The sequence below is a fragment of the Lampetra planeri genome, unplaced genomic scaffold (assembly GCF_965212315.1).
Source record: "Lampetra planeri unplaced genomic scaffold, kcLamPlan1.2.h2 scaffold_877, whole genome shotgun sequence".
In the NCBI taxonomy this organism is placed as follows: Eukaryota; Metazoa; Chordata; class Hyperoartia; order Petromyzontiformes; family Petromyzontidae; genus Lampetra; species Lampetra planeri.
The window spans coordinates 8,353-33,999 of record NW_027615699.1 but is presented as its reverse complement, the minus strand read 5'-3'; the positions used below and the strand labels follow the sequence as shown (position 1 = coordinate 33,999).

Sequence of the window (25,647 nt, the reverse complement as noted above, 5' to 3'; positions counted from 1 at the left end):
ACTGCAAAACACTGACTGTAGTGAGTGTGCATTGCGGTAAGTGGGTGGTTTTCAGCTAAATGAACAAAAAGTGTTTTGGACGTTTTCGACGGTGAACGGTGAAAACGAACATCTAGCAACGCTAACGCTATCTCTCATGTGTGCTCGGGGATATACGTTTGGGTCAGAACACGTTGACTGTCATGAATGAATCACACCCAGCGACATTTGGCTGGGCAGATTGTGATACATGTCATCTGGGATTTAGGTCAATGGCTCTGCCGACCCTGTCCACCTATATGCCCAGTCGCGACCGGTCGCTGGCCGGTCGAATGGCCCGGCAGAGGGAGCAGGAGGCCCGGCTGCGGCAGCAGTGGGAGACGCACGCTCAGTACTTCCGGGAGCAGGGTGTCCGCAGTCAGAGACAGGCTGTGTGGAGCTCCCAGCACTGCTACCAGAGGAGGTAGACTACTCTGGGACACTGCTCCTGCTTTCTACCGTTTGAATTGCATTTGGATTTCTCTTCAACCACAATGTTTTTATACCTGTTGTCCGTCACTGACTTCACTCACTGTTATTCATCACCCCCTCTGCTCTCCATTCATCCCTCTCCAGTCTGCTGTCCCCAGTAAAGTTTGAATAATTTAATGGCTCAACATAGAGAGACCCCATCACCCCATCCTCTAGAACCTCCATTGGCTCCCTCTTCCTCATAGAACCCACTACAAAATCCTCTGGATCCCAACCAGACCACCTAGGAACAAGTACAGAGCCTGGGGTGACCAAACCGTCTCTGCTGTCGTTCCTTCCCTCTAGAACTCACAGCCACAACACACCAGAGACTGTACGACAGAAACTTTATTCATGCTGTTTTTTTAACCAAGTTTATTTGACTGAAAAATGCTATACCAATACAATGAATTATTATTATTAATAGTAATGACAATAACATGAGGAAATTGTTTTTGAGAAAATGCAGAGTTAGCTGAGCTACAAGTAACAGATGTCCTGTTGTAAATGACCACAGAGTATTCAGAAGAAAAAAGTCATCATTTCTTCTAATTTGTTTCATAAGTATACAAATGGCAGACAGGGAACATGATTTGTCTTTCCTTTACTCAGCATGTCAGCGTACCACCATCAGAAAGAAATGGAGGAAAAGAGAGCACATCTGGAGAAGCGTAGGACTCGGCTCCGGATTATGCTTGAAGACGAACAGAAGCGTCTGGAGGCCGAGCTGAAGAAAGTGGTCTCCGGCAAGAGCACGCCGGCGGCTCAGTTGGAGCAAAAAACTGAAACAGTTTTGTTCAGCGAGAGAAGAGAAACATAAAGAGGTGGGTACATTGGAATCATTGCGTGTTTCCTTGTGATTTTCCTCCTGTTGTGGATGATCTTTCTCTCTCTCTGCAGCTGGCCCAAGATCTGAGGGAGCACTGGAAGAACTCAGAGCTGCAACAGGTAGCTACTAAGAATCTGTGCGGTGAAAAGAGACCCCGTCTTTACTTTGATATCTGAATGTTGACAAAGTGAGAAATGCCTGTAGGAGTAGAACGCTGTCTAACTTTGCTCTCTGGTGAGATAATATGTGAGGTTCAAACACTGAAATATTCAGGTTCCTCAGTCATGTGTCACATCTGCTGTACATCGGTCCACAGGTCAGCTCGGAATTCAGTAAAGATGTTGTCAGCCAATGCCAGGAGCAGACAGCTGAGGAGGAACAGGTACGAAATCCACGGCAGCTGTCTGTTCTATTCATTCTATCTATTCTGTTTTACTTTATGTGTCGGACATTTCCCTCCAGGATAAATTAAGTACTTCGGTGTCAGTGTAATTCATACACGGTACATAACTGATAGATGTGAATCTGTCCAAACATGCAGCAAGAAGCTGCAGAGCAGCAGAAGACAAGAGACTTTGAAAATGAGCAGGAACAGAAAACAGCAGAGCAGCATCAGAAAGCAGATGAACTTTGCAAACAGATGGAGGAACTCAAGCTGTGGGAGGAAGAGGTAACATTTGTACAGAATGAAGAGATGGGACGCAAAGACAAATTATTTGAAGCTTCTTTTCTTCTCTCTCAGGCAACCCGTCTTAAGAAGGCACACAAGGCTCTGGTGGTCCAGCAGTGGGAGCTGGAGAAGTTGGAGGAAGACAGGAGAAATGTGGAGGAACGACGAAAGAGGACAGAAATGGGGTAAGAGAGATCTTTCTGCTGGTAACAAATGAGATGCCCCCTACTAACAGTTTTCAATTTGTGTTGTGGCAGACATTTCCTGATCCGACAATATCGTGCTCAGCTGAAAAGGAGAGCTCGGCAAGTGCAGGAGGAACTGGTCGGTACTCGTCTCCTGGTTTTTACTATGTGTCACCCATCCTCTCTGATTTTCACATCTTCTTTCAACCCCAACAGGAGGCTGATTGTAAGATCCTGGCGGACTTGCTTAAAGGAGAGCATGAAGACAGGAGAACAGAGACAGTGAGAGGAGAGAGGGTCGTGGCAGATGCTGCCTGGATGAAACAGGTGATTGAAGAGCAGCTTCAGCTGGAGAGAGAGAGGGAAGCAGAGTTTGACAACGTCCACAGGTGAGTCCCAGTATTCAGAAAGCTCTGGCGTGTACTTCTGCTGAAATATAAACCACTCTGTCTTTTCCACTCTAGAGAGGAGGCTCAACGTGTGTGGGAGAAACGAGAAGCTCAGTGGGAGAAGGAGAGAAGAGCAAGAGAGCGGCTCATGCAGGAGGTCATTTGAAACCACAAGAGAGTGCAGTGAAAATAACTTGAAAAGGAAGTAGATCCAAACAAATATTCTTTTTTTTTCTTCTTGGAAAGGTGCTTTTGGGGAGGCAGCAACAACTGGAGCTAGAGATGCAGAAGAACTGTGAGGCTCAGGAGGAGTCCTTGAGGAGACGAGAAGAGTTGATCCAGGAGCTGGAGCTGGAGAGGGAGAGCAGACGGCAGGAGGAGAGTCGTAGAACACCAAGGATGCAGGAAGGAAATGCACAGGTTGGCGCCCAGTTGTGCAAACAAAACACAACACAAAACTCTGAATGCTTATATTTGAACTTTTGCTCAATGTTCCTCCTCCTCAGATTCACGGCCGTCCTCGATCAGCCTGGACATGAGCTGCCTGTGCGACTGACGTCAATAGAACATTTCTTCATTCTTACATGTAATTACATTTATTATTCACCTCATTCATTCATCTTCTGACGCTTATTTATGTTCTCCGGAAGTTGAACATTCATGTTCCCATGTGTGTGCGCCAATGTAGAGAAATTCACTACTTTGTAAGTTGCTTGCAGGCTGTGCAGGCAGTGCCCAGTATGACCAGGGTGCAATCTGCACCCAAAAAAGTATATGTTGTCAGTTCCCAGCAGCCGCGTGGCCCTGGATTTCAACAGGGCAGAGACTATATAACATTGTGTCAACATTGAAATACAGCTGAGGAACATGAAACACGAGGAAATGGGCAAATATTCCTTTTTACCTTGAATAATTTCATGCTCTTTGTTTGAAAATGTACTGATTTTTTTATGGGGATTTTTGCTTTTTTCAAGATACATTTGTAGTTTTTTTAATTAAGTTCCAAACAATTGCATTTGTGTGCTTAGGCATCATAAAAATAAATACAAATCTGGAAAATTTTGAGTTTTAGTTATAAATTAAGTTTATTAAAAAATAATTACTTTTTCCCAAATGGCAACGTCAAAAGCTGCATCACATACATGATTAGATCTGGAAAGGAATCTTGTGCTGCACAGTTCTACAGAGAGACGTGGAGTTTTATCCAATATGTTGCACCTTAAATACAGAATCAGCATCAGGACTGACCACGAAACAAAACATACATATGGATATTAGCTGTAAATAGTATTATTACACCAACAGCAACATGGCAGTGGCACACAAAGCTGCACAACAGCGTGCAGAATAAAGTGAAGCTTTATACAAACACACCAGATCAACTGAACTGAATACACTGCTGGTGGAGAATGGAACCTGAACAAGTGTAAGCATTCACTGAGTTGACAAACGGGCACATATTTATAAATAGCTGCAACGAGTGCACTGCAGACTCGATTACACTTGGACAGAGAACAAGCCACATAAATAGCTTTCTACGCTGCAGAGCCACATATGGTATGTGCATACAATGTGCTTAACATTTAACAGAAGGAACTAAACAGGGGACTTTTGCGTTGATTTACAGCATGAGGATGTTTGCACTCAACAGTAGATGAGGGAGCTACACGAGCAATAGCAGTCACTGATGACTGTTTATGGCTTTTCAGCATCCATGTGTCACTTTAGACTCATTATCTTACACCAACTATACCACCATACCGGTTTGTTGTAGTGTGCTTAATTCCTCTCTCAAGGTCACTGTCACTGCTGACGGGTTGAAATTTGTCCTTTGTAAGATGAGGAAGCTGCTGTAGATTGTGCAATGACAACGGCTGTCTTTACCTTCCCACTCATTTAAACATTATTAAAAAAAGAATGCATGCATATACCACAAATATGAAAAACAAAACAAATCATTAAAAAACAAAAATATCACAATGAAACTGAGATGCTCATGGCTTTGCAGCCCAGTAAGTGCTGTTAGTTGGTGTTCTCTTTTGTGGTGATGGTGACAAGCTGCTTGGCTGCTTTGGCAATATCATAAGCACATTGGATGACCTGCTGGGTGACCAGCTGCATGTCCGGTCCCGGACAGCCCTCTGGAGGCACGGCCTTCCTGCATTCGCTCTGAAGCCTGTAGGCACTCGATGTCAACAAACGCAGCGAGCTTCTCACAGTCTCTGAGCGTGGCTTCTGCAGAGGAAAGTAAACATCTAAGTACTGCATCGAAAGGTTTGTAAATTCCTGCTGGGAAATGAAGCTAGACTGAAATCACTCTCTGCTAAAGACACTTAGGGATATACACGATTTGTTCTTTGAGTATCGAAGAAATATAAATATGAAAAAAAAATGTGATCAGAGTAAATCAGAGAAAAGGAGTGAGGTTCATCTAAACCTTGACTGTGGTTGTTTATGGTCACGACATTCTGATAATTAGTACATCAACACAAATTCCAACCAATGAGCGATCCGTCGTTTATACTTGCTCTGTTACCTTGGGAAAGAGGGCAGCCATTTCTGTTACAGCCACATGTATTCTTTCTGAGCAGGGTATGAAGCTGTGAGAAGGACAGAACTGTCGATTAGTTCGACGATCTAAAAAAATGTGGCTACAGTGTCCGTTTATTGCACAATGTTAACTGGGACCATGCTTTTTAATATTCAAAATGTTACACTGCACAGAATCAAATTCACACCGTGCATCATCTTCAACCTCAGTTTCCAATCATGCTACTACGCTACACTTTGCAGCAATACAGGTTTTCTCATTTCAGCTCTTTACACTGTATAGTTTGTATTAACAATAATAATAATAATAATAATAGATATGAATGAATATGGATTAGTCGTCAGAGCACGTGGTTACGTTGATGTAACTTGAATTTGCATCAAGTCAGCACTTTGAGAAAAATGAAAAGTAAGTGAACATGAAATGACTCCAAACAGAAAACATTCAGAGAAAAACATCTCTACACCGAGGCGTTAATGATTTATTAGCAAGTAAAAGAGAAGGGGCAAGGCACAAAGTGGGTGAGGGAGAGGAAAATAAAACTGTGCCTGGGAGGCAGGGACAGAGGCCAGAGTACCAGGAGGTGGGGTCAGGGGAGCGGAGGGTGAGAGGCTGAAGGGGGCTGGGAGCTTTCTCAGCCCAGGGCACCAGGTGCTGAAACATCCCAGGCTGTGCCTGAGCCGACGCACACCTTCACGCTCGCTGGGTCTGCTCACAGGGGTGAGGGACGACAACACCGAAAACAACAAACCGCCACCGGAGCAGAGTGGAGGCACAGTCGGGAGGGAAAAGTGAAGATGACAGACAAAAGGTGAAATGATGAATCAAACAGAAAACAAGGAATGTAGAAGGAAGGAAGAAGGAACTAAAACTAAAAAAAATACCATGGAGTGATGAGATGGGTCCTTGTCTCATAATTCTCACCTGTCATGCTTGTTCTCCTGAGCGGCTCGCAGGAGCTCCTGGATGTTCTTGGTGATCTGTTCGGTTTTGCGGATAACATCCTCTGTGCTGGGGAGCGTCGGGTCTGATTCCACCTCCAGGTCGTCCAGCTCAGGGATGGAGCTGCCCTCCCCCAGCCAGCCGCTGCTCCTCAACCTCCCTCTCCTGCACAGACTGCAGAGGGACATTCAGAGGAACAGTGTGTGCACACACAGACCACAGATGATCTGACTCCTCACTACCTCACCCTGAATCATCCACCTCGGACTCATTGAACGTATTGTCATAGTCACTTTCTGGCATGCTGCTCTGCTTCTCTAACCTGGACGCCTGGAGGACAGGAAAGGGTTTAATAGAGAGGATATAAAACAGCAACTACTGTGGTGAAGTTCACTGCTGCATGTTCACAGCAACAATCAAACTCACCTGCAGAGAACAAATGAAAATAAACTGTAAAAGTTCCCCGTCTGTTGTCAACGCATGTGACAACGACAGATTTGTGAAATGAACAATGCAGATTACTCTGAAACAAGCCAGTGAAGCTGTGACACAGGAGCACAGAATCCTACAGCCATGGATAGAATTACTGGTTAGTAAATCAGATTGTTTGTACACATCAGCGTGATCAGTGCATGGACGGTGGCGACGACCACCACTGCAGCTCACAGCATGTTGAGACAAACCTTTGGATGCCTCAATTAACTAATGGGGATGAAGATAAGCGAGTGACATCTGTGAGATATAAGCAAACAGTGCAGCCGTATCCAGTTAGCTTTGCAATGTGCCAGAACAAATATGTCAGAACCACTGGGCTAGAAAACGTCTACGATCACTAATGAGATCGTCTCCCATCAGAACAAACTGTTTTTCCAGACTTAAGGTAAAACAAACTTGAGTCGTAATGTGGGAGGACTGCACCCATAAAACTAAAAAAAAAAAAAAAATCACACAATCTCAGTCTGAAAGTCAAAACTACATGTATGGGACGTATTTGTACGAGCCACACACACTGCTTGTGTACAATGTTCATACTTTCTCATATGTCAGGATGCACACAAGTCATGTACTTATACACAGTAACAATGCTATCATTGTTATTATAAATAATAATAGTTTCCTACACGGACGGACTTTACACCTAAAATTCATCTTGAAAAATACTGTAAAATACTGTATTTACAAATAAATACAAATTCTGTACAATGTCTGAACATCTGACCGACCTCTTGGGGAAAGAAATAAACTTTGTAAGTGTGTCATATCACTCAAAAAAAGAAAGAAAAATCAATTGTAGTGACGATGATGCGGTTGAAGACGGGTGTCTGGCGGTGAGGGCGGCTCATGCAGGGCAGACAGCGAGCAGCGTGTGGAAGAGAGCAAAGTGAGGGTGGAGGAAGAGGAAGTCATGGCACCTAGTGGACTCGTGGGGGTCCCACATGGTTCGGACCAGGTGAGGATTTACTTAACCTTTTGAGTACTTTCATCCTTGGACCAAGACAGGGTGGATGGAAATGAGGGGAGAGATGAAGAGGTGGTCACATAAGCGCCCCTTTCTTTCTAAAGACAGGGTTCAAATGACATTTTAGGGAGATGGATTTCTTTGATTTGAAACAAATGTTACAAGAAAACCTGAAACACATGAGATGATTAGATGATGTAATGTTGTTAGACACAACTCTAATAATACATTTTATTCCAATCAAGCACATGAGAAGTAGAACTATAATGACTGCAATTTAAAAAAAAAATCAATATTGATTATTTCTATAAGAGTTGTTTCTATTCATCTGTCCTCTACAGTTATTTCCTAAGAGCTCTGAAACGTTCCCATGTTAACCACAACTTTCAGGAAAAACATGACTGAAGAGCTCAGGAATGAATCCACTCAGACAAAACTACTTATGATCTCAGTGCGTCAGTCAGCTGAACTCAAGAATCGACAGATAAGAACATGTCATGCAGTACAAAACACTAGAGTATTTGCATGGTCGTTTTAATGCTTCATCCACATAAAACACTGTACAAACCTATGAATATTAAAAATAATAAAACATCAAATAACAACATGTCCTGACATGAACAGAGAATGCTTCAGTCAAACAAGCAGCACACCAGTCAACAACAGATGTATGCAGATAATGGCCTTGCATATGGATCAGAGGTGGACACGATGACATGACTGGAAGTGTCGTAACGCGTGGCATTGTGCAGTCTGATGACGCCATCTTTGCAAAAAACATCAACTACGTTGCAAAGTATGAAGGAAGGAAGGATTGCAGAGAGAGATTCGCAGACAGGGTGAAAATCTGAGGAAAGTTGGTGGAACGGGCAGTGAAGAGGAAATGGGAAAGGAATGCAGGGAACAGGTCTTACTTACATGAGGTGGGAAGGGTTGCAGGGTGGGGATAGCCTCTTCTGGGTAGGGAGTTTCCCCTTTGGGGAGGTAGGGCTTCAGGCCTGAGCCGGTCTCATACATAGACATGGGCCGACTGGCCCGCGAAGACTGCCGGCGTTTCAGGGCTGAGGGGCTGGAGGGGTCAGGGTAGTCTGATCCGCTCGGGATCTGATACATATTGGTTGTGACCTGCCGCCTAAGAGAGGTGTTCTCGTTTTGCAGAGATTGCAGCTGGAAGAGACGGCAGCAACACACTAAGAGGTGCTCGGAGCAAAGCACGCGTTTCCTGGTCTGCTACAGCATTTCAGATGTTCTCCTGTGATCTCTGTAGTTACATACAGTCTGCTAACAGTTTCACACCAACAGAATCAAAGCAGAAGTTTGTGGATTGTACAGATTCTCCTTAATAATTTCCCCCCATGACTAAGAATGTTTTATAGCCAATTTGTAAGATGTCACCAATGCATAAGACCTGAAGCTGGTCCAAAGGCTGCAGAGCAATGCATGTGCAATGAAATATTTCATTATTGTTTTCTGCCATTATTGTTTTTTATTTATTTTATCTTTATTAAACCAGCTCCAGACACTGACCATCGATGACATGTGAACCATTTTCTTATCAAGAGTAAAACTGCAAAGCAAGTGATAAGCAAGCAAAGATGGTTGCATAGATAAAGATAAGAGTCAGCACAGAGGACCGAAGAATCAACTAATCAGGATGATTTGTCAAAGATGTCACAGTTTAGGTAAATTCATTGAATTATTTTAGGAAAAGAAGGTGCTGCAGCGTCTACCAGTGTTTGATTCCAACTGATTGGTTCAACTGTGGCGCGTGAATGACTTGTTTAGGCGTTAAACACAAAAACACAATATGCCTTTAACATTAACGTGACGTCTGATGCGTCTGTTAAACCAGACAACACTATACAATGTTCAAAATGCTGCAGTGCTGCGTGTCTACTGTGTGCTGACCTCTGACAAAGGTCACTTAAGCTAATAACCTTCAAACTAAAAGCACTTTTACATTCAGATCAAACAACGAAAATGTTGTAAGACGAAACTGGAACAAGTGAAATCTGCAACATAATTGGATCAATTTCCAATTACTTTGTGTTGCGTGGAAAATAGATTTGAAACCGAGGCATATCGCATACATCTGGGTACAATCTCTGGCTCCAAACATTTGGTTAGCACTACGTTTCTATGAAATGGGACCACTTAGAAAACATGTCAAACCACATATCCACATGTTCTAAACATCCAAATACACTCAAACCAGGACACGTGTGTGATGAAGCAAAGCACACACCTACAATTGAAGTTAGTCATTATCTACGATGAAGGGATTAAAACAACAATCACCTCATGCCTTTTTTTCCAAAACATGCTTGTTAGTAACTTGAGACATATTAAAGCCTTTGATCCTTCTTCTCACACAGACATTAGGAGTAAACTGTTTTGTTATGAAGTGGAGCAAGGGTGCACTTCTTCTTCTCAAATGCCTCCAGCTTCAAATGAAACATGCTGGCCAAAACAGAGGGCGGACCAGCAGGGTGTCACAGCAGACCCCCTTTGCACCAGAGTGGCCCCCCCTCAGCCGGCCCACGGTGTTAGTGAGCTTATTGTTGCAGCGCGGTGGATACCTTTTTCTGCATCAGCCGCAGCTCATCACTCAAGTTGCTGTTGGCTTTCATGAGATGCTGGATTTTGGCCTCCGAGGCAGAGAGTGCGTTCTTCACCTCCAGATACTCCTGCATCGTGATGGGGCTGTCAGAGAGGTCTGAGTCCAGGCTCTGCTGGAGAAAGCAGTTTATCATCAATATCATAACGCGCAGGTCCTGTCAGCAAACCAGCAGTCACATTAACGTACAATGGGGTACTAGCAGAGGTCCACGCTCTTCTCATGCGTTTGTCAGAGTGACACCACGTTACCTTGGTCCTGTTGCTTGAGGGGAGCTCTTGATCTGTATCTTCATCAGACGCCACACTATCGTAGTCAGGCTGGTCATTGTCCTGGCTGTCGCTGCAATGTCTGACGGCCACACTTTTCAGGATGAGTTCAACACTGTCTGCGATCAAAAGACACAGAGATTCTTCTTCTTCTGTGCTAAAGGTTCGGCACTGTGACTGGCTTCTGAGGGAAAAAAAAAAAAGCAACATGCGCTCTTACCTTTGGGGCTTATGACTGAATTCCCTTGTTGTCTGCGCTTAGCATCACTCAGTATGTCAATCACAAGAGTTGCAAACTCATGTGCATTGAATCTCGCAAGTTTCTGCCGTCCCTGAAGAAATGAAAATAAACTAACTTTGAAGTGAAGCTTCAATGTGAACAGAAGGAAAACAACGGCAGCTCAGTAGAGCTAACTAACCTGGTTTCGTGTTGAGGAATATTCTGGATTCACAGGAAGGAAAGGCACCACCGTGGTCTCAGTCACCAAGGTGCTGTGATTCTGTGTGGCCAACCACACTAGGTGAAAAGGTCAGAGGTCAACTACCCCACAGGTATTTTCTGGGCATCTATGTGCCGCGATACCAACCTGCATCTGTCTCTCGTCGGTCCACCTCATCATACACGTCCATGGCCAGCTCCTCAAACAGATGATTACTGAGCTGCAACGAAGTTACAACGTTTGACTGTCAGGGAAAAGAACTAAAACATACTGCTAGGATACTTACAGACTGCAGCTTCTTCTTTGCTGCTTTGGCCAGTTCGGACAAATCTAAACTGCTATGAACAGATAATAAGTACCGTTAATGTGCTCTTGAAGTACAGGGACAGCTGCAGTATACACTGCACTTAGACAAATACTTACATGTTTCTAATCCAGCAGGCAGCAATAAAGAAAACCAAATGCATCAATTAAATTGGAGAACAGCAGAAGGATCAGCTGAGATTTTCAATCAGTGTTTAATAACATGAAGCACTGAGCCACTGGTCACGTGAACCACTCAGCAGAAATACAGATAAAAGGTGCTGCAGCGGCCGACAGCGTGTCCGAGCAGGCCTCTAAGCAAAAACACCGTCCACTCCATTTCAGTCACACACCAGGCTGATTAACTCCAAGACAAACACCTTCCAACCACACAGTGACTTACAACTGACGCGGTCTTACCTGTCAGCCATTTGTGGAACAATGAAGTGCTGGCCGTTTTTTATGATCTGAAAGCAGCAATGAGAAGGTTCTGGGTGACCGCCAACATGGATACTGAGGGTGAATGTAAGTACTTCAGTTTGTTCTTCTGTCACTGCTGCTGTCCTCTGATCCCCTTCTATGTCTATCTGTCTGTTTCACCCCAACATGTAGCCTTTCATCTCCTCGAGGACGCTGAGCCTCTAAAAGGACGTTTCTCCTCGCCACTGTCGCTAAGAGCTGCTCATGTGAATGTTGGGTTTCTACTTGTAAGTAGCCGTTCAGCCACGTGCAGTCAGCCTCATCATAGAAAAGGAAAAAAATGGAAAATGGAAAAAAATAAATTAAATGGTTAAATGTATCCAGAGATTTGTATTGGGAAGTTATTTTCTATTAAACAACCAATGTTAGATGATTTTTACTCAAAATCATGCAATTTTTCACAATTTCCCATTGAAATATCAAAGAGACCTGTGGTGAGGCACCAGCTGCCTGTGTCTCACCGATGATAAAATGTTCAAACACTTGCGATAAACTAAATTTCCATAGTTTAACGGATGTACACACTGTCCATTGTTTTTTTTTGTCAACAATGGTAAGTGTGTGTATCGCTATTTGTGTGCTGAGCGATCATAAAACAGCTGTGAAGAGACACTAGGCACGCAGTAAAGGTGCCTCATGCTAGGGGGCAGTAGCGAGCCCAGCGCTTATTCTTCAACTCTGTCTTCAGTCGCAGAATAAGTGACAGCAGCTACAACCTACAGTCAGCAAGTCAAGTGCAGCATCCATTTGTTCCAACTTTCCAAATGGAGGATTACAGATTTGAACTCAAACAATTTTCTAAACTGGACTGTCAATGGAAGAAGGAGGAAATAATTAAAGGAAGACTGTACGAGACTTTAAAAATAACTGTTGACAATCAAATAGTTAATAAGCTACAACTGTAGTAGGTTCATGATTGGGATGAAGTCAGTGCCGTACTAGACACAAACCTCACCACATGTCACTGCAATCGTTCATAATGCTGAGCATCATGAGAGATCTGTCGTGAATTGGCAGGATATAAATACAACCTTTACTTCCGTGTGCACACTCAGTGCTCTTCAGTCTAAACACACATTAACAAACAAGACATTTGATCCACATTCATCTGAAAATGAATACCACATACCTGGCTTTCTCCCACACAGATAGAAGGCCAGTCGATCAGTGAGTTCATACTGGATCTCCACCAGTCTATCAGCCAGGTCATGATGGCCTGCCTCCCTGAGAAAATGCACATTAAAAACCCATTCAGTGCTAAAGAGGTGAGTCACTGTAGCATGAAGGAGCAACGGCACAACTTGTGCATCTTAGTTACAGTTTGTACCCATCAAGCTCTTTCTTTGGAGCTCTGCACCTGGCTCAAGTGTGCAGCGCCCCCATCAGTCTGCAGTCCCTGACACTTGTAACCACAGGCAAGTTTCACCCTCAGCTCATGCTACGCAAGTTAGCCTTTGCTTGTTCCTTACAATACAATCCACCTGCCCCCTACTGGCTTAGTGAAAATTGGATATTTACAAGGTGAAATCAGAAAACAAGAAGAATTAACAACAATTGCTAACCTTGCATAGTCGATGGGAGTTCTGCCGTTGCTGTCGGGGGCTCCAGGATCTGCTCCCGTATACAGTTAATAGTTCAGCCTGAGAGACTTGTCCTGCCTTTGCAGCTACATGCAAGGGAGTGTTCCCTTTTTCCTAGAGGAACGGCAACGTGTGAGACCACAGAGAAAAGCCACTATGAAGAAGAATAACAAGATTTCACATGATGAGGAGGCATCTTACTGGATGAAAGAAATTAGCTTGAGCTCCCAGAGATAGTAAACGCAAACAAGTCTCAAGATTCCCAGTGCGTACGCTTGAGTGAAGTTGCTGTTAAAATACAAAGAAGAATAAACCTGAGGTTAACATTTACAACAATGAGTATTTATTGTCAGCAGCCACGTCTCCTCACCTTGCTCAAATCCTTGGCTGTGGAGCTGTCGTCCTCCCGGCAGGGCATGCGATGGACGAATGCCAGCATTTGATATTTGGCTTTGATAAATTCTGATTTGTTTGGACTTGGAGGATGCACATGAAACACAGAGGTTCAAACAGAAAGAGAGTGGCAGATGTTAACGTAGTACATGGAACAATCTATTTGTCGAACCGGAAATGAACGTCTCACTGTAATTTATCCTGAGGATTGGCCTTGCGTTTTCCGCTCATCACAGAAGCAGGGTCTAGGAGCGAGTGTTCCCAGATTGAATTTGCACCATTGCTGTACAATGTCTGAACCATCTAGGTGAGAGGAAAAGAGGAAATCTGTATAATGGATCCAAATGTTTTTTTTAAATTCCCTTCCTGAGCCAACGCATCCTATTATAAATCAATACACCTCATCTGATGTGTAACCTTATCATCTGCTCACTGGTGCTAATGCCCACTGAATTCAAAACACACACTACACACACTGCGGAAAAAAACGTCATCATAAGACAAAAAGCTCAAAGCATTTCTGATTATTACGAAAAGGTTTAGAGTAGAAAATGTGATCATCCAAAAATGCGATCTATTTACCTGCAGCTGAGTAGCAGGCCATGGGGTGTGCGTCAGGTGACGGACCTGGGAGCTGTGTCTGCCCAGACTTCGATGAACGCTGCAGCACTCATCACAAATCAACACCCCCCTGTTCACGGAGGCCCAGCGAGGTTCTGCAGCAAAAAGCATTTCATCAGTTACACTGCTCGTGTGCACGGGACCTCAACACTCTAAACTGAAGCTTAAAGGACCCATTGGTTACAGAAATAGAATGTGTTTTATTGTCTACAGGTGGAAAATTGTCTTTGACAGACAGAAAACAATTTAAACAAAACCAGACTAAACCAAACAGACTAAAAAGGAATAAAACATACTTCAAAAGACAGTTTTAGTCAACAACAACAACAAAATCTTACGAAGTCCAAGCCAATACAATGTGTGGACATTTATTTCACCAGCATTATCTGGTGGCTTGATTTTACATCCGAGCGCCACATTGCTGCTGCAGACAGTGGTTTATTCCATACGTGGAAATATTTCTTGACAGATCTCCTTTTGTCAAATCCTGTAATTCATTAAAACTACGGAGCCCGGCTGTTGTGGGGATTCAGTGAGTCTTTAAAATGGATTTCATGCTGTTCACCAGTTTGAATGGATGTGTCCATTGGGCTTGAACAAGCATGAGGAGCACAGACAGGAAAGACAGAAAGGATTGAGCGATGAACTGACAAATTGTTGGTTTTAATGCGGGAATAGAGAGGGAGATCAGTTTGATCCTAAATGGGCATCACTTACATCTTCATAAGAGTAAAAAAATATATCGTGAATCAAAAATGTGTCAGTTTGTTTTACTATCACAACGTTCTTTCTGCACCATGTGCACACTGAAGCAGTCTGACAAGAAGAAAAAGGGAACGAAAGAAAAGGAAAAAGGCAAAACTGTGACAGCAGTAACAGGGCAGCTGTGACTGCCTCGTTGAGCCTCGTTGACCCCAGAGTTAGCTGTCACCCTTTGCATAAAAGGGAAATGAAGACTTAGTTGAACACTGGAGCACCTTCAAAACTGTATTGTTATGTAATATATAATGTAATATATAGCGGTTTATCTGTCACATATTGAAAAAATGTCTTTTCACGACATCCTGAGGTAAAGCGTGTTGAAACAAGCCAAGATGAGATGTAAGCTACAGGAATTTAACACTCTTTGTCTGATGGAAACTACTTCAGCTGTTTATGAGGTCCTTCTGGTGGTATTTCAGGATTAAACAAATACTGTAATCTCATATGACCCTGAGACAGCCAACAAAGCATTAGGGAAATTGAGTCGCTGGCACCGTGACAGGTCGGCAGCTGAGGTGTAGTCGGGACAGCTGCTGCGGTTGCTAGTCAGATTTTGGCACCTGGTTCAAAACTGCTGTTCATCCGGAGTGGGCTGCTGGCATGTCTCTTTCACCCTTTCCTCAACAAGTGGTGCTAAATTTAATACAAGATCTTGAAAGTCTAAAAATATTCACACACAACAACTGGTAAAAAAGGTGTGGACTCGGAGGGAGTCAGACCAACATTCCGCAACTTGAATATTCTCTGGTTTCGTTGCTGCAGTAAAATGAGTGAAAGATGTCGCCTATGTTAATGTATGTGACCATTAGAAGGTCACTGTGCTAACACAATAGAATGAAAATCTCTTCTGCACTGAAAGCTTGCAGTCAATTCACTGTGCATCCTGTGTGGCTTCCTGTGCTTGCTGAAAAACCCCACGTCATATGTATATAAATGGGACAACTGAAAGTTCTTTCACACACAGTGAGGACCATTGCTCGTTCTGATTTCACAGAAACGTCTTTCACTGAAAATAACAAGAACAAATAAGCCCCTGTAAGCTGATACTGGTTTGATAGCACACAGTGGAGCCATCATTGAAATGAATGTAGTTTCATTTACAGTACAGAAGAAAAAGTGTGATCATTAAAGGAAATACTGGAAACAAGATTATAACGTTTTAATTAAAAACAGCAACAACAATATTCTGACGAGTTGAAGATATATTTCCTGAATAAAAACCTCGGATTAAACCTACATTTCCCTGATGCTCTGAGGATATTTTGTGAGGGTTTCATTGTTTCAACACATCGGACATCGTTTGCCAAGTGTTAACTATAACTGTGTGACTGTATTGACACATTACTGAGCGGAAACAGTCGGACAGCTGCGTCAGGTCGGACTGCATCCTCATCCTGGGAGCTTTGCTGCCAATCACCTGTCAACTCAACACTCGTCCCGTCGTAAGCACAATAGGACGAAGAAGAAGTCACCGTGGGGCGGCTGGTAATCCCCCACAAACACCAGTCACTGAGGCGTTTGGGCTGAAGGGACGACTGCCAGCTAGCGTTAGTTCTGGACCACAATGGCTTTGCTTACCTGGGACACAGCAGTCAGCGCCAGACCTCCGTGTTTCGCATGCGTTTGGACATTCTTTCCTGAAGAAGAAGGGCCTCCTAGAAAGACCTCGGTATTCCGTCCGTTAAACTAATCATTGATGACTCTGGGGGTGTCTTCCGCGTTAGCTACAGCTAGCCAATTAAAGACAACCCAGAAAACGAGCTGCCACCTCGTGTAATGGTTGCTCTTGAACCATTATAACGCCACCGTACCTCAGTGGGACACAAAACGGCTTGGCTGGAAGCTGGTTGACTCGACACCTGACTATCTGAGGACCTAGTTTGTTTAGTAGGTTACTCGGTCTCTGGCAGACAGAAGCAGTCTACTGAGAGCCTTGCCTTCTCAGTGTGATGTGTTATTTCACCCTGACTCTTGCCTTACAGGGGCAACAAGGAGGCTGTATCACCACGCTAACAATAACGAAATATGTCATGATCCATGCATATGACCTACTTTTACAGCTCAAGTAAAGTATCCAATGTAATTTGATAACCCTCCTTATTTTTTCGTCAAAATACTCAACCTCAAAGGTAAAATTGAGGGAATAATAGTGGATAGTTTTAGATTTAAGTACCCTCGTTCAAAGTAGAATCAGGTTTTCCACGGCTACTCATATCGCCAAAGCGTCTTTGGTGTAATACCAAAAAATGGACTTATTATTTGAAATAATATGTCCTAAGAATATTTCTTTCACAATGATATACTTGTACAGAAATTTAAGTCGTAGTATAATAATTAAGTATACACAGTGTAGAAACAGTGTGCTTGTATCAGTAAGCTCATATTTGTGTTAAATATTTCGGATTAGATAAAGAGCAACAGAGACCAAGAGAGCAAATGTAAATACATATTTTAAATAAGGCTACCTTATATTACTGATAAGCATCAGTCTAAAACTACGATATATCTTGAGGCAAAATCAATTGAGCTAATCTGACGGATTTTAACACCCCTCCCCTAAAGGCAACTCCATGAGCGCCGATTCAATTTGTCGATGAAGTGGGGGAGAGCGCTCGAATTATTTGACTGATATAAGCATTTTATTTTTTGCAGTCAAGTGAAAAATGATATTTAACACAATTCACGCAACCAGACCTTGAATGATGTTTTATACCCCCTTTTTAATGAATGTAGCGGTACCCCATCCAAACACATCGAATGGTAGCGTCCAACTGGTACCGACTACGTGCTTTTCTGTGGGCGATATTTTTATTTACTAATCGTGTTCCTGCGAAATGTTGACAGATTGTCGAGATAACAGACGAATAAAGTGACGCCGCTAGTGACCGTTTGAAATTATGAGGGTTTAGCTGGGTTACGGGTTTGTTTGTAGTGGGGGTATTTCGGATAATATTGTGTGCCTCCTGACACTTCCTTGTTTGAAAGTTTTATTTAGAGGGAAGCTGGCGGGGAAGTTGGTCACAGGCTGAGATAGTTGGACTTTATAAGGTAAAATCCCACCGCGATGGGTTCCAGCTATCAATGATAAGCGCGTAGCTGTCGTTGTTTTCCTCATGGCCGTGTCTGTAAGGAGCTGGCTAGCACTGCACTGAACGGGCCCCGGAAAGAGGAAGATGTCCACGGCTAACGTTAGCGGCGAGTTCCCCACTGCATTCCGCGAGTGTGGGAGAATGATTACAGGAAACTGGAAACACAATGACATTGCCACAGGTGGGTAAGAATACTCAGTATCTTGCTGAGCTGCACGCGAATTTATGCTAGCCACGCGAGCTAGATAATGGAGGCCAATGGTGTAGACAGATGCTGCGCAGTGTGGAACAGATTACGTTTAAATAGTACAACACGGCCGTTCAACGGTCTACAGGTTCGGGTAACTTGATCACAAAAGCTTTATATTCTGCTTTCGGTTTGACGTGGCGTGTTCACGTGAGTTTCCTATTGAATGCAGTTGTGCCAATCAAAGAGTCAAATAGGTCCCATTGATGTCCAGGACTGTTCATGTTCCTGTGCAATGGAACTGTAAAAGCACAGTGGCCTTCAATTGGTGACTGAAAGTGAAACCGTGTCGCAGCCACAGCATTGTCACAGATATGATTTCAGTACAGCCTGTTTTAAGCCGGTGTCACTCTCATGGTGAGTTTGTGATTCTCTCAGAATGACATTGAGGCTGTGGATCCACGAGGTCGGACACCTTTGCACCTGGCTGTGTCACTGGGGCACCTGGGAGTCAGTGAGAGTCCTTCTCAGACATGGAGCTGAAGTAACGAAAGAAAATATGAAGAACTGGACAGGTTGAACATGAAAGTGGATACATTTGATGCTGGGATTGCTAGTTTGCTTTGGGGGTTTGGAGGTGGGTTTTGATCACTTAGTGTCCGTCTTGTATCGACATGCACCAGCATCTGCTTTCAATGAGGTTTCTGGTAAAACTGCATGTTCACTCTCCCGGCGGCAGTAATAATTTCATTTCAACTTGCTGTCTTTTATTGTTGATGTTGTTTAATGGACAGTTGCCACCCCCAGGGGACAGATGGTGTTGCCATGAAAGGTTTGAGTGCTTTTATAATACCTCTCTGTGTGTAGTGCTTGCAGGAGGCCGTCAGCACTGGAGATCCAGAGATGGTTCAGTTGGTCCTTCAGCGGAGAGACTACCTCAAAGCTTCCACTGCTCTGGGAGGAGTACCTGAGCTGCTGGCAAAGATCCGAGAGGTTTTACCTACTCACATAGTTTTTATTTCTTTTTTAAATATCATCTTGTTGTATTTACTTACAAAGGAAACAATTGCTCTCTGTCTCTTTTTTCCACAGTCACCAGACTTCTACATGGAAATGAAGTGGGAATTCACCAGTTGGAGTAAGTATTTCCTGTGTACATGTTGGTTGTGAAGAAGTACAAACATTTTTTTTTGCCCTGTGCAAGTTCAAACAGTTCATACTGGAAAAACAACATACTTGCTTTCATAGTTTTCATTGTTTTCTCTCCGTGAACACATGAAATTCCCAGTCCCCTCTTCTGTCCCGGGTTTGTCCGAGTGATGTTTGTCGTATTTGGAAAAGAGGCGCCAACCTTCGGGTGGATGCTACTCTTCTCGGCTTTGAAAACATGACTTGGATTCGGGGTCGTAGAAGTTATATCTTCAGAGGAGATGGTATGAGTTTGAATTTAATGAAGAAAATATGTGTGGTAAATGTTTTTGTTAGATGATTTCCGTGTGTCACTCATACACTCTCTGACAGATTCCTGTGCAGAGTTGATGGAGGGTGAACCATGATGATCAAGTGGTGGACACTGAACGCTTCAACATATTCCAGGAAATGGAGGGATGTCACACTCGAGTCAATGCAGCCAGCTGAACAGGAAGTGGTCAAAAGGCTGACTACACCTATAGTCAACACCTACTTGGACACCAAGGACATTGCTTTTGAGAGGCAAGTGTCTCTGCTTCTGTTTCGTAGTCCGGTCCTGACCTGGACATGAGATTCATCTCCGTGGGTCTCCTGCGATTGGACGTCACTTTCATGCTCTTTGTGTTTATCAGTGGTGCAAAAGACTTTCACTTTCTGTACATTTTTACAGCAAATGCACTTGTTTTTCTTTATTTATAGGAGCAAAGCTGGGATTTGGGGCTGGAGGACGGACAAAACTGAGGTGGTCAATGGATTTGAAGCAAAGGTTCACACAAGTTCTTCAGTCTTTTAATTGCAGGCAGTGTGTGCATGTCCACTAGTAACAATGGCTCTGGTGTTTTCTCAGGTCTTCAGTGTGAACAATGTCAATGTGGTCATCAGGACCAGGACAGAGCATCTCACAGACGAGGAAAAGGCCAGAATAAAAAGTAGGTGAACAAAATCAGCACGTTAACTTTGCCATCCAATAGGCACATGTACGCATTACGTAGTAATATCGGTTGTGATGTGTTCAAAGGTGAGAGGAACATCCTGGAGTCCTCTGCTGGGGACTGTGGAGCAGCACATCAGTGCACCAAGGGGTGAGACAAAATACCGTTGTTCAATTCCCTGCAGCAGATCTGATTGTTTGCTTCTCTAGGACATGACTCTTGAGTATGCAAACCGCCACGAAATCCCACTGCCATCACGCCTGAGGAGTATTTTGATGCTGACTTTGACTTAGGGAACAGAGACATCGGCCGACCTATCGAGCTGAGCGTCCGTACACAGAAGTAAGACGATGATGTTCTTAGCAGTAGGAATGTCGTCCTTCAGTTTTGTGTTTTGTGAATCATCTTCGTTAAGAAATACATTTGAACAGCACAGTTTTTAATCTTGTTTTTTTGGAAACAGGTTTCAAAGGGACATTGTGGATGAGCGAAGAGCACCCGCTGTCCCTGGTGGAGCAGGTGACCCCCATAATTAACCTCATGGCTCGGACCAGTTCCCATTTTGCGCGGCTACGAGACTTTGTCACCCTGAACTTTTCCTCCTGGATTCCCTGTTAAAATTGGTGTGTGTCATTTTCTGTGAGGTTCTATAGTTCATAACACTTCTAACACAGAAGTTCAGGACAGTCGATCCCACTGACAATAGACGATAATAGACTGTAACGGCAGAGTCATGTTCTGTCCCAGTGTCATGGTCTCTGCCGCAGCTTCAATAATACTGTGATGCTGTCTTTTGCAGAGATTCCTCTGTTTCATGTTCCTGAATGCCAGAGAATCACTTTTGGAAATGTGAATAAATGCAGCACTGAGGAGGAGGGGAGCCCAACACCAGCAGCTACACCTACATCCTCCGGTGGTGATGTAGACGCCGGAGGTAGGAACGCTGTCTGCTTTCTGGAGCCACTGAATGTCGACATATACTCGGCTATAAGCTGAACATCTGTCGCTTCCCTAACCTTAGCTTTTTGGTTTTGTCCATTCAGCTCTACCGCCATTCCACGTGTGTCCATCAGTGTTTGAGGTACCTGCCAACTACCACCGCCGAGGGGGCAGCCGTCACACGCCCATGTCCAACAACGATGAGGAGCTGCTGCAGTACGCCATCCATCAAAGTCTGCTGGGAGTCCCCGTGGGGGGCCGGTCCAGGTCAGATGGCCACAGTGACTTTATGCTGCCCAATGTTCATTAAACAATGTTTATTGATGTGTGCTTACTGCGTCAGTCTGCCAGCAAAGTATCAAATGAACTGCCCCTGCAGAAAGCATCATCACTTAGCTCCCCTGAAGACATTAACAAATTCAGCTTTGCTCAGCGTTTTTCACCCTCGGATCTCTTATATGTGTGTCATTGTAGGAGGGGAAAACTGGGATGATGCTGATGGGGAATTCACAGATGTAATACCAAGCAGCAGAGTGACAGGTAGGTCACCTCAGGTGAAATCTGCTTTTGTTTCATCTTTATGTGTTCAAATTAAGATGAGGAAACCTGTGATTCAGAGCTCTCTCAGCATCGTACACACCCGCACGGGTGTTGTTCTTGAACAATGATGCTGGGTGAGGCACTCCCTCTGGTGTCATTTTGGAATTATACAACCAACAACCAAATCCATTCATTTTTAGAGCAACACACAAGGCTTCAGTTCCCATTGAAATAAACAAGTCTGACTAATATCTGGAAAACTACTCTCCTCTGTTTGCTCTGTTGTTGTAACATTACTTAAATTCGTGAGGCGAGCCTAATTTACAGTGCTGACGAGCAGTACAAAGAACAAAAGAAAATACACATCATTATGCATAAACCAAATGAGATCAGAGAAAACGAATGCAAGTGGAGGACAGATCCTTAGTGGTTCTAGATGTCGTGTACATATAGACTTGCAGTACCAACATGATCTAGTTCAGTTTTCTCACTTAAACTTGCTAAAGCCACTTCCTCTTTGAACCTCACATTTGTTTAAGCTATTAGCATTAAGCGCAGCCACTGCTCTGCGCGCACACACACACACACGTTCTTCAGATTTTGTCTGTGGGAACAAACTGTGTAATAACATAGATGTCAACTGTGTCCACCGCTCGTATTCATGCTGTGTGCGTGTGCTGTTCTAGGAGTATCCCAGAGGGGGTGCTCATTGAATACGGAGACACCTCCAGCCCTGCAAGCTCCCTCTCAGCCACCAGCCCCGACTCTGACCTCCACCTGGCCATGGAGCTGTCTGCGCGCGCTCAGGAACAAGAGGAGAAGTTGAGGAAGCAGGAGGAAGAGGAACTGGGAAATGATTTTGCAGCTGTCACTCACTGAGAAGTAAAAGGGATTAAGAGGAAATAATACAAAGAATAATTATTAATAATCATAATACAACTTTAGGAGATGTAGAAAACAACCACCACACCTCAGTTGTCCTCGTCAGCCTCTGTAGTCATCTATGCAAACTGCAGACTTTATCTGAAGCAGGTCAGACTTCTCCAGGCAGAAAATCTTTCTCTTCTCTTTTTCATGGACTCTTTTACGGATTTTTGTATGTATTTACTTTCAGAATAACAGCAGAAGCTGGGTTGTATGGGTTGTATCATTATACCATGAATGTAATTAAGGTTCTGTGAACAAAAACAAACTACATAAGGTGACTTTATGCATTTGGACTTGCAGCGCTGTGGGCCAGGAGGGGACAGGGGTTATGCAGACACATTGACGTCAGACAACACAACACAAGCCATTTCAAAGCTCATCGAGTAACAGAAATCTCAGGGTTCCACTTGTAGACAGCTTGTTGACTTTGGAAGTTGGTTTGTCTCGTTTGAAATTGTAGCCTGGTGACATGGTGACAGTTGCTTTGGTGAAGACGGCTGAACTATTCAGCTGTTTGAGAAAATTGTGCAGGTTGAACTTGTATTAGGACACGCAGGTTTCTTTGTCAACCTTTTTTTTTTTTTTTAAATGAAGTGTTTTAGTTAATTTCGTAAGGAAGCATTTTGTGGATGACAGCTGTCACCGAACAACTTTATACACCTCAGTTCCCAAACGCAGTAGCAGAGATGGGTCTGTCTTGACAACCGTCACTCAGCCAGTTATGCAGAGATGATTGATTCCTGATGGCAGCTTCACTCCTAATATTGATCAAGTATGTCGCCATATGCAGGATCTCTGTCTTCCAGCATGTGCCAACGAATAGGTCTGCTGTTGCTGGCAAGTTATATTGTGCCACAATATCAATTTGTGATCAGATTTTGAATGACTGTCCCTTAGGAGCCAAACAGACTTAGGGGTTGTAGAAGCTCCTTAGTAACATACATTAACCACTATAGTTACTTCACTGACAACAAAGCACTTAACTGTGTTGCTCTGTTTGACTTTCAGGGGCTTCAGCTGAAAACTTACAGTAACGAAGTTGCCAAACTGCTGAACTGTCGGATTTTAAAGGGTAGCTTTGGTTTATCAATGGAAAAATTGTTATGCAAACATTTGAGCTGCAACTTTTTTTTATGCTAAAATGTTAACCGTTTCAAATTGTTTATAAAAATAAAAGCACTTTATTTCCATGAGGACTATGAGTATGAAAGGTATGCTGGATTTACTTATCTATATTTTATTCTAATCAGGAAACATGTTTTTCAGCACACACACTGTAGTTCTGTAGTTTTGGTCAAGCTGCTGCAGTCAGAACAAAATATCTGCAGGATTCATTTCTATCAGCATGTTCTTGTAGTAAATTTCTGCATCACATCATATGTAAAGTTATTATTTACATATTAGGATCGACACTAATGAAACACTGATGGACCTTTGATGACCCACCAACATGGATGGTTGGACAAACTCATGCCTATTATAAGACAAACCAATTAAAAGTTTGATTTTTTTACATTTAATTTTTTTTTGCACAAAAATAAGACAATGCAAAAGACAAATAGGCGAATAGCAAAGAAAGGTGCAAGATAGTGGCAATAAACTCAAATGGGCTTATACAATACAGAGCCTCTAGTTGTATGCAGAACTCAGTCAGGTTAACAAGAAGTAACTGAGATAAAAAACACATTAACTGTAGAAATGTATGAAATTACACAAATAGTAAAAATAAAATCAAGACGTTGGATGGGCATTCAGAGCCCTTCAGCTGCTCCTGTGTGTGTTCAGAGAGGGGAACTGGATGACACTATTGACTGTATTTTTAGTATTTTACCCTGTAAAAATCATCTGAACCTTCTTACAGGTCAACAGCTTATTTCAACTAACTGATGAGTCACTTATGAGGAAAAATCTATGTGCAGGTACCAATACTGTACATGACAGTTCAATGCAACAAATAATCCTTATGTGCAGACTTTATTCAGTGATTGATGGTTTGTAGCTTCACAAACCTCCCTCAAACAGATCCAACATGTCAGGAACATGCTGCAGATACTGCTGCACTGGTTTACAGTAACAAACCGGCAGCCCAGTTTCCAAACATTGGATCTGGATCAGCCGACCTGCCTCCCACCTGGTCCCCGCCAGGAGCTGCTTCTCCACGGTTCTCACATCCGGTTGGAGTGCAGGGTTGGGCCCGGGCCTTCGTGACGTCATCAGCACCGAGGAAGTGGTTTGTAGACGCAAACAGCCATGATGATCATCAGCAGTAGCAGAACTCCCAGGACACTTCCCAGAGTGACTACACACACACACACACACACACACACACACAGAGAATTACCTCAGGGATGACAGGAGCCCCCACACGATCACAAAGAGAAGATGAGCATTAACACACACACGCACACGCACACGCACACAGCCCGGCTCACCCGCGTCCTGCCCCAGCAGCACCTCGAACGGCCTCCCGCTCCGGCCGGAGTCGGTTTGTCCGCTGACCAACACCAACAAACCCATTACTACCGAGGGACGGAGGAGACGCAGCATCAGGGCGGAGGAGGATGGGGACGATGGAGGATGACGACGAGCTGCTCCTCCGCTGGGGGATCAGGGTCCTACGGCCGTTGGCCTCCTCTGTTTCAAGTGTTGCATGAAAATTGGGGATTTTCTACTCTACAGGGTTGAGAAGATGACTTTGGAATGAGTTACAGTGACATTAGTTACAAGCTACCCGTTTAAAAATGTAACAGTAGTATTTCCATCACAGTGATCCCACTAATAATATGTGATTCGTTTTCTAAATGTTAAATGAACGTGTCAGCAGCATCAACAGACGACTGTCAAACTGCCTCAGCACATCACT

The 25,647-nt window shown here is 43.7% G+C and overlaps 3 protein-coding genes across 3 annotated transcripts; 2 read left to right on the top strand and 1 right to left on the bottom strand.

The window, feature by feature from the left end:
* Window positions 1-251: 251 nt before the first annotated feature.
* On the top strand, window positions 252-3,118 carry LOC144742152 (trichoplein keratin filament-binding protein-like). The gene is given in 12 exon segments (XM_078624644.1): window positions 252-442; window positions 1,102-1,285; window positions 1,287-1,313; window positions 1,390-1,437; window positions 1,635-1,700; window positions 1,860-1,988; window positions 2,061-2,173; window positions 2,246-2,312; window positions 2,390-2,562; window positions 2,638-2,719; window positions 2,809-2,947; window positions 3,069-3,118. Coding segments are annotated over 12 exon segments (1,269 nt in total).
* A 1,466-nt stretch (window positions 3,119-4,584) lies between these two features.
* On the bottom strand, window positions 4,585-16,610 carry LOC144742150 (ARF GTPase-activating protein GIT2-like). The gene is given in 25 exon segments (XM_078624642.1): window positions 4,585-4,797; window positions 5,099-5,162; window positions 5,691-5,763; window positions 5,766-5,821; window positions 6,038-6,229; window positions 6,303-6,385; window positions 7,523-7,608; window positions 8,429-8,681; window positions 10,094-10,243; window positions 10,383-10,519; window positions 10,621-10,732; window positions 10,820-10,917; window positions 10,988-11,060; window positions 11,127-11,178; window positions 11,564-11,604; window positions 11,606-11,610; window positions 12,753-12,847; window positions 13,186-13,241; window positions 13,243-13,317; window positions 13,405-13,491; window positions 13,574-13,679; window positions 13,787-13,899; window positions 14,179-14,312; window positions 16,558-16,576; window positions 16,578-16,610. Coding segments are annotated over 25 exon segments (2,406 nt in total).
* A 1,624-nt stretch (window positions 16,611-18,234) lies between these two features.
* LOC144742151 (ankyrin repeat domain-containing protein 13A-like) lies at window positions 18,235-22,743 on the top strand. The gene is given in 20 exon segments (XM_078624643.1): window positions 18,235-18,249; window positions 18,694-18,762; window positions 18,764-18,828; window positions 19,122-19,248; window positions 19,348-19,393; window positions 19,545-19,688; window positions 19,777-19,799; window positions 19,801-19,860; window positions 19,862-19,968; window positions 20,146-20,212; window positions 20,294-20,375; window positions 20,465-20,487; window positions 20,489-20,543; window positions 20,603-20,743; window positions 20,842-20,972; window positions 20,974-21,001; window positions 21,178-21,291; window positions 21,422-21,632; window positions 22,547-22,706; window positions 22,708-22,743. Coding segments are annotated over 20 exon segments (1,704 nt in total).
* Window positions 22,744-25,647: the final 2,904 nt, after the last annotated feature.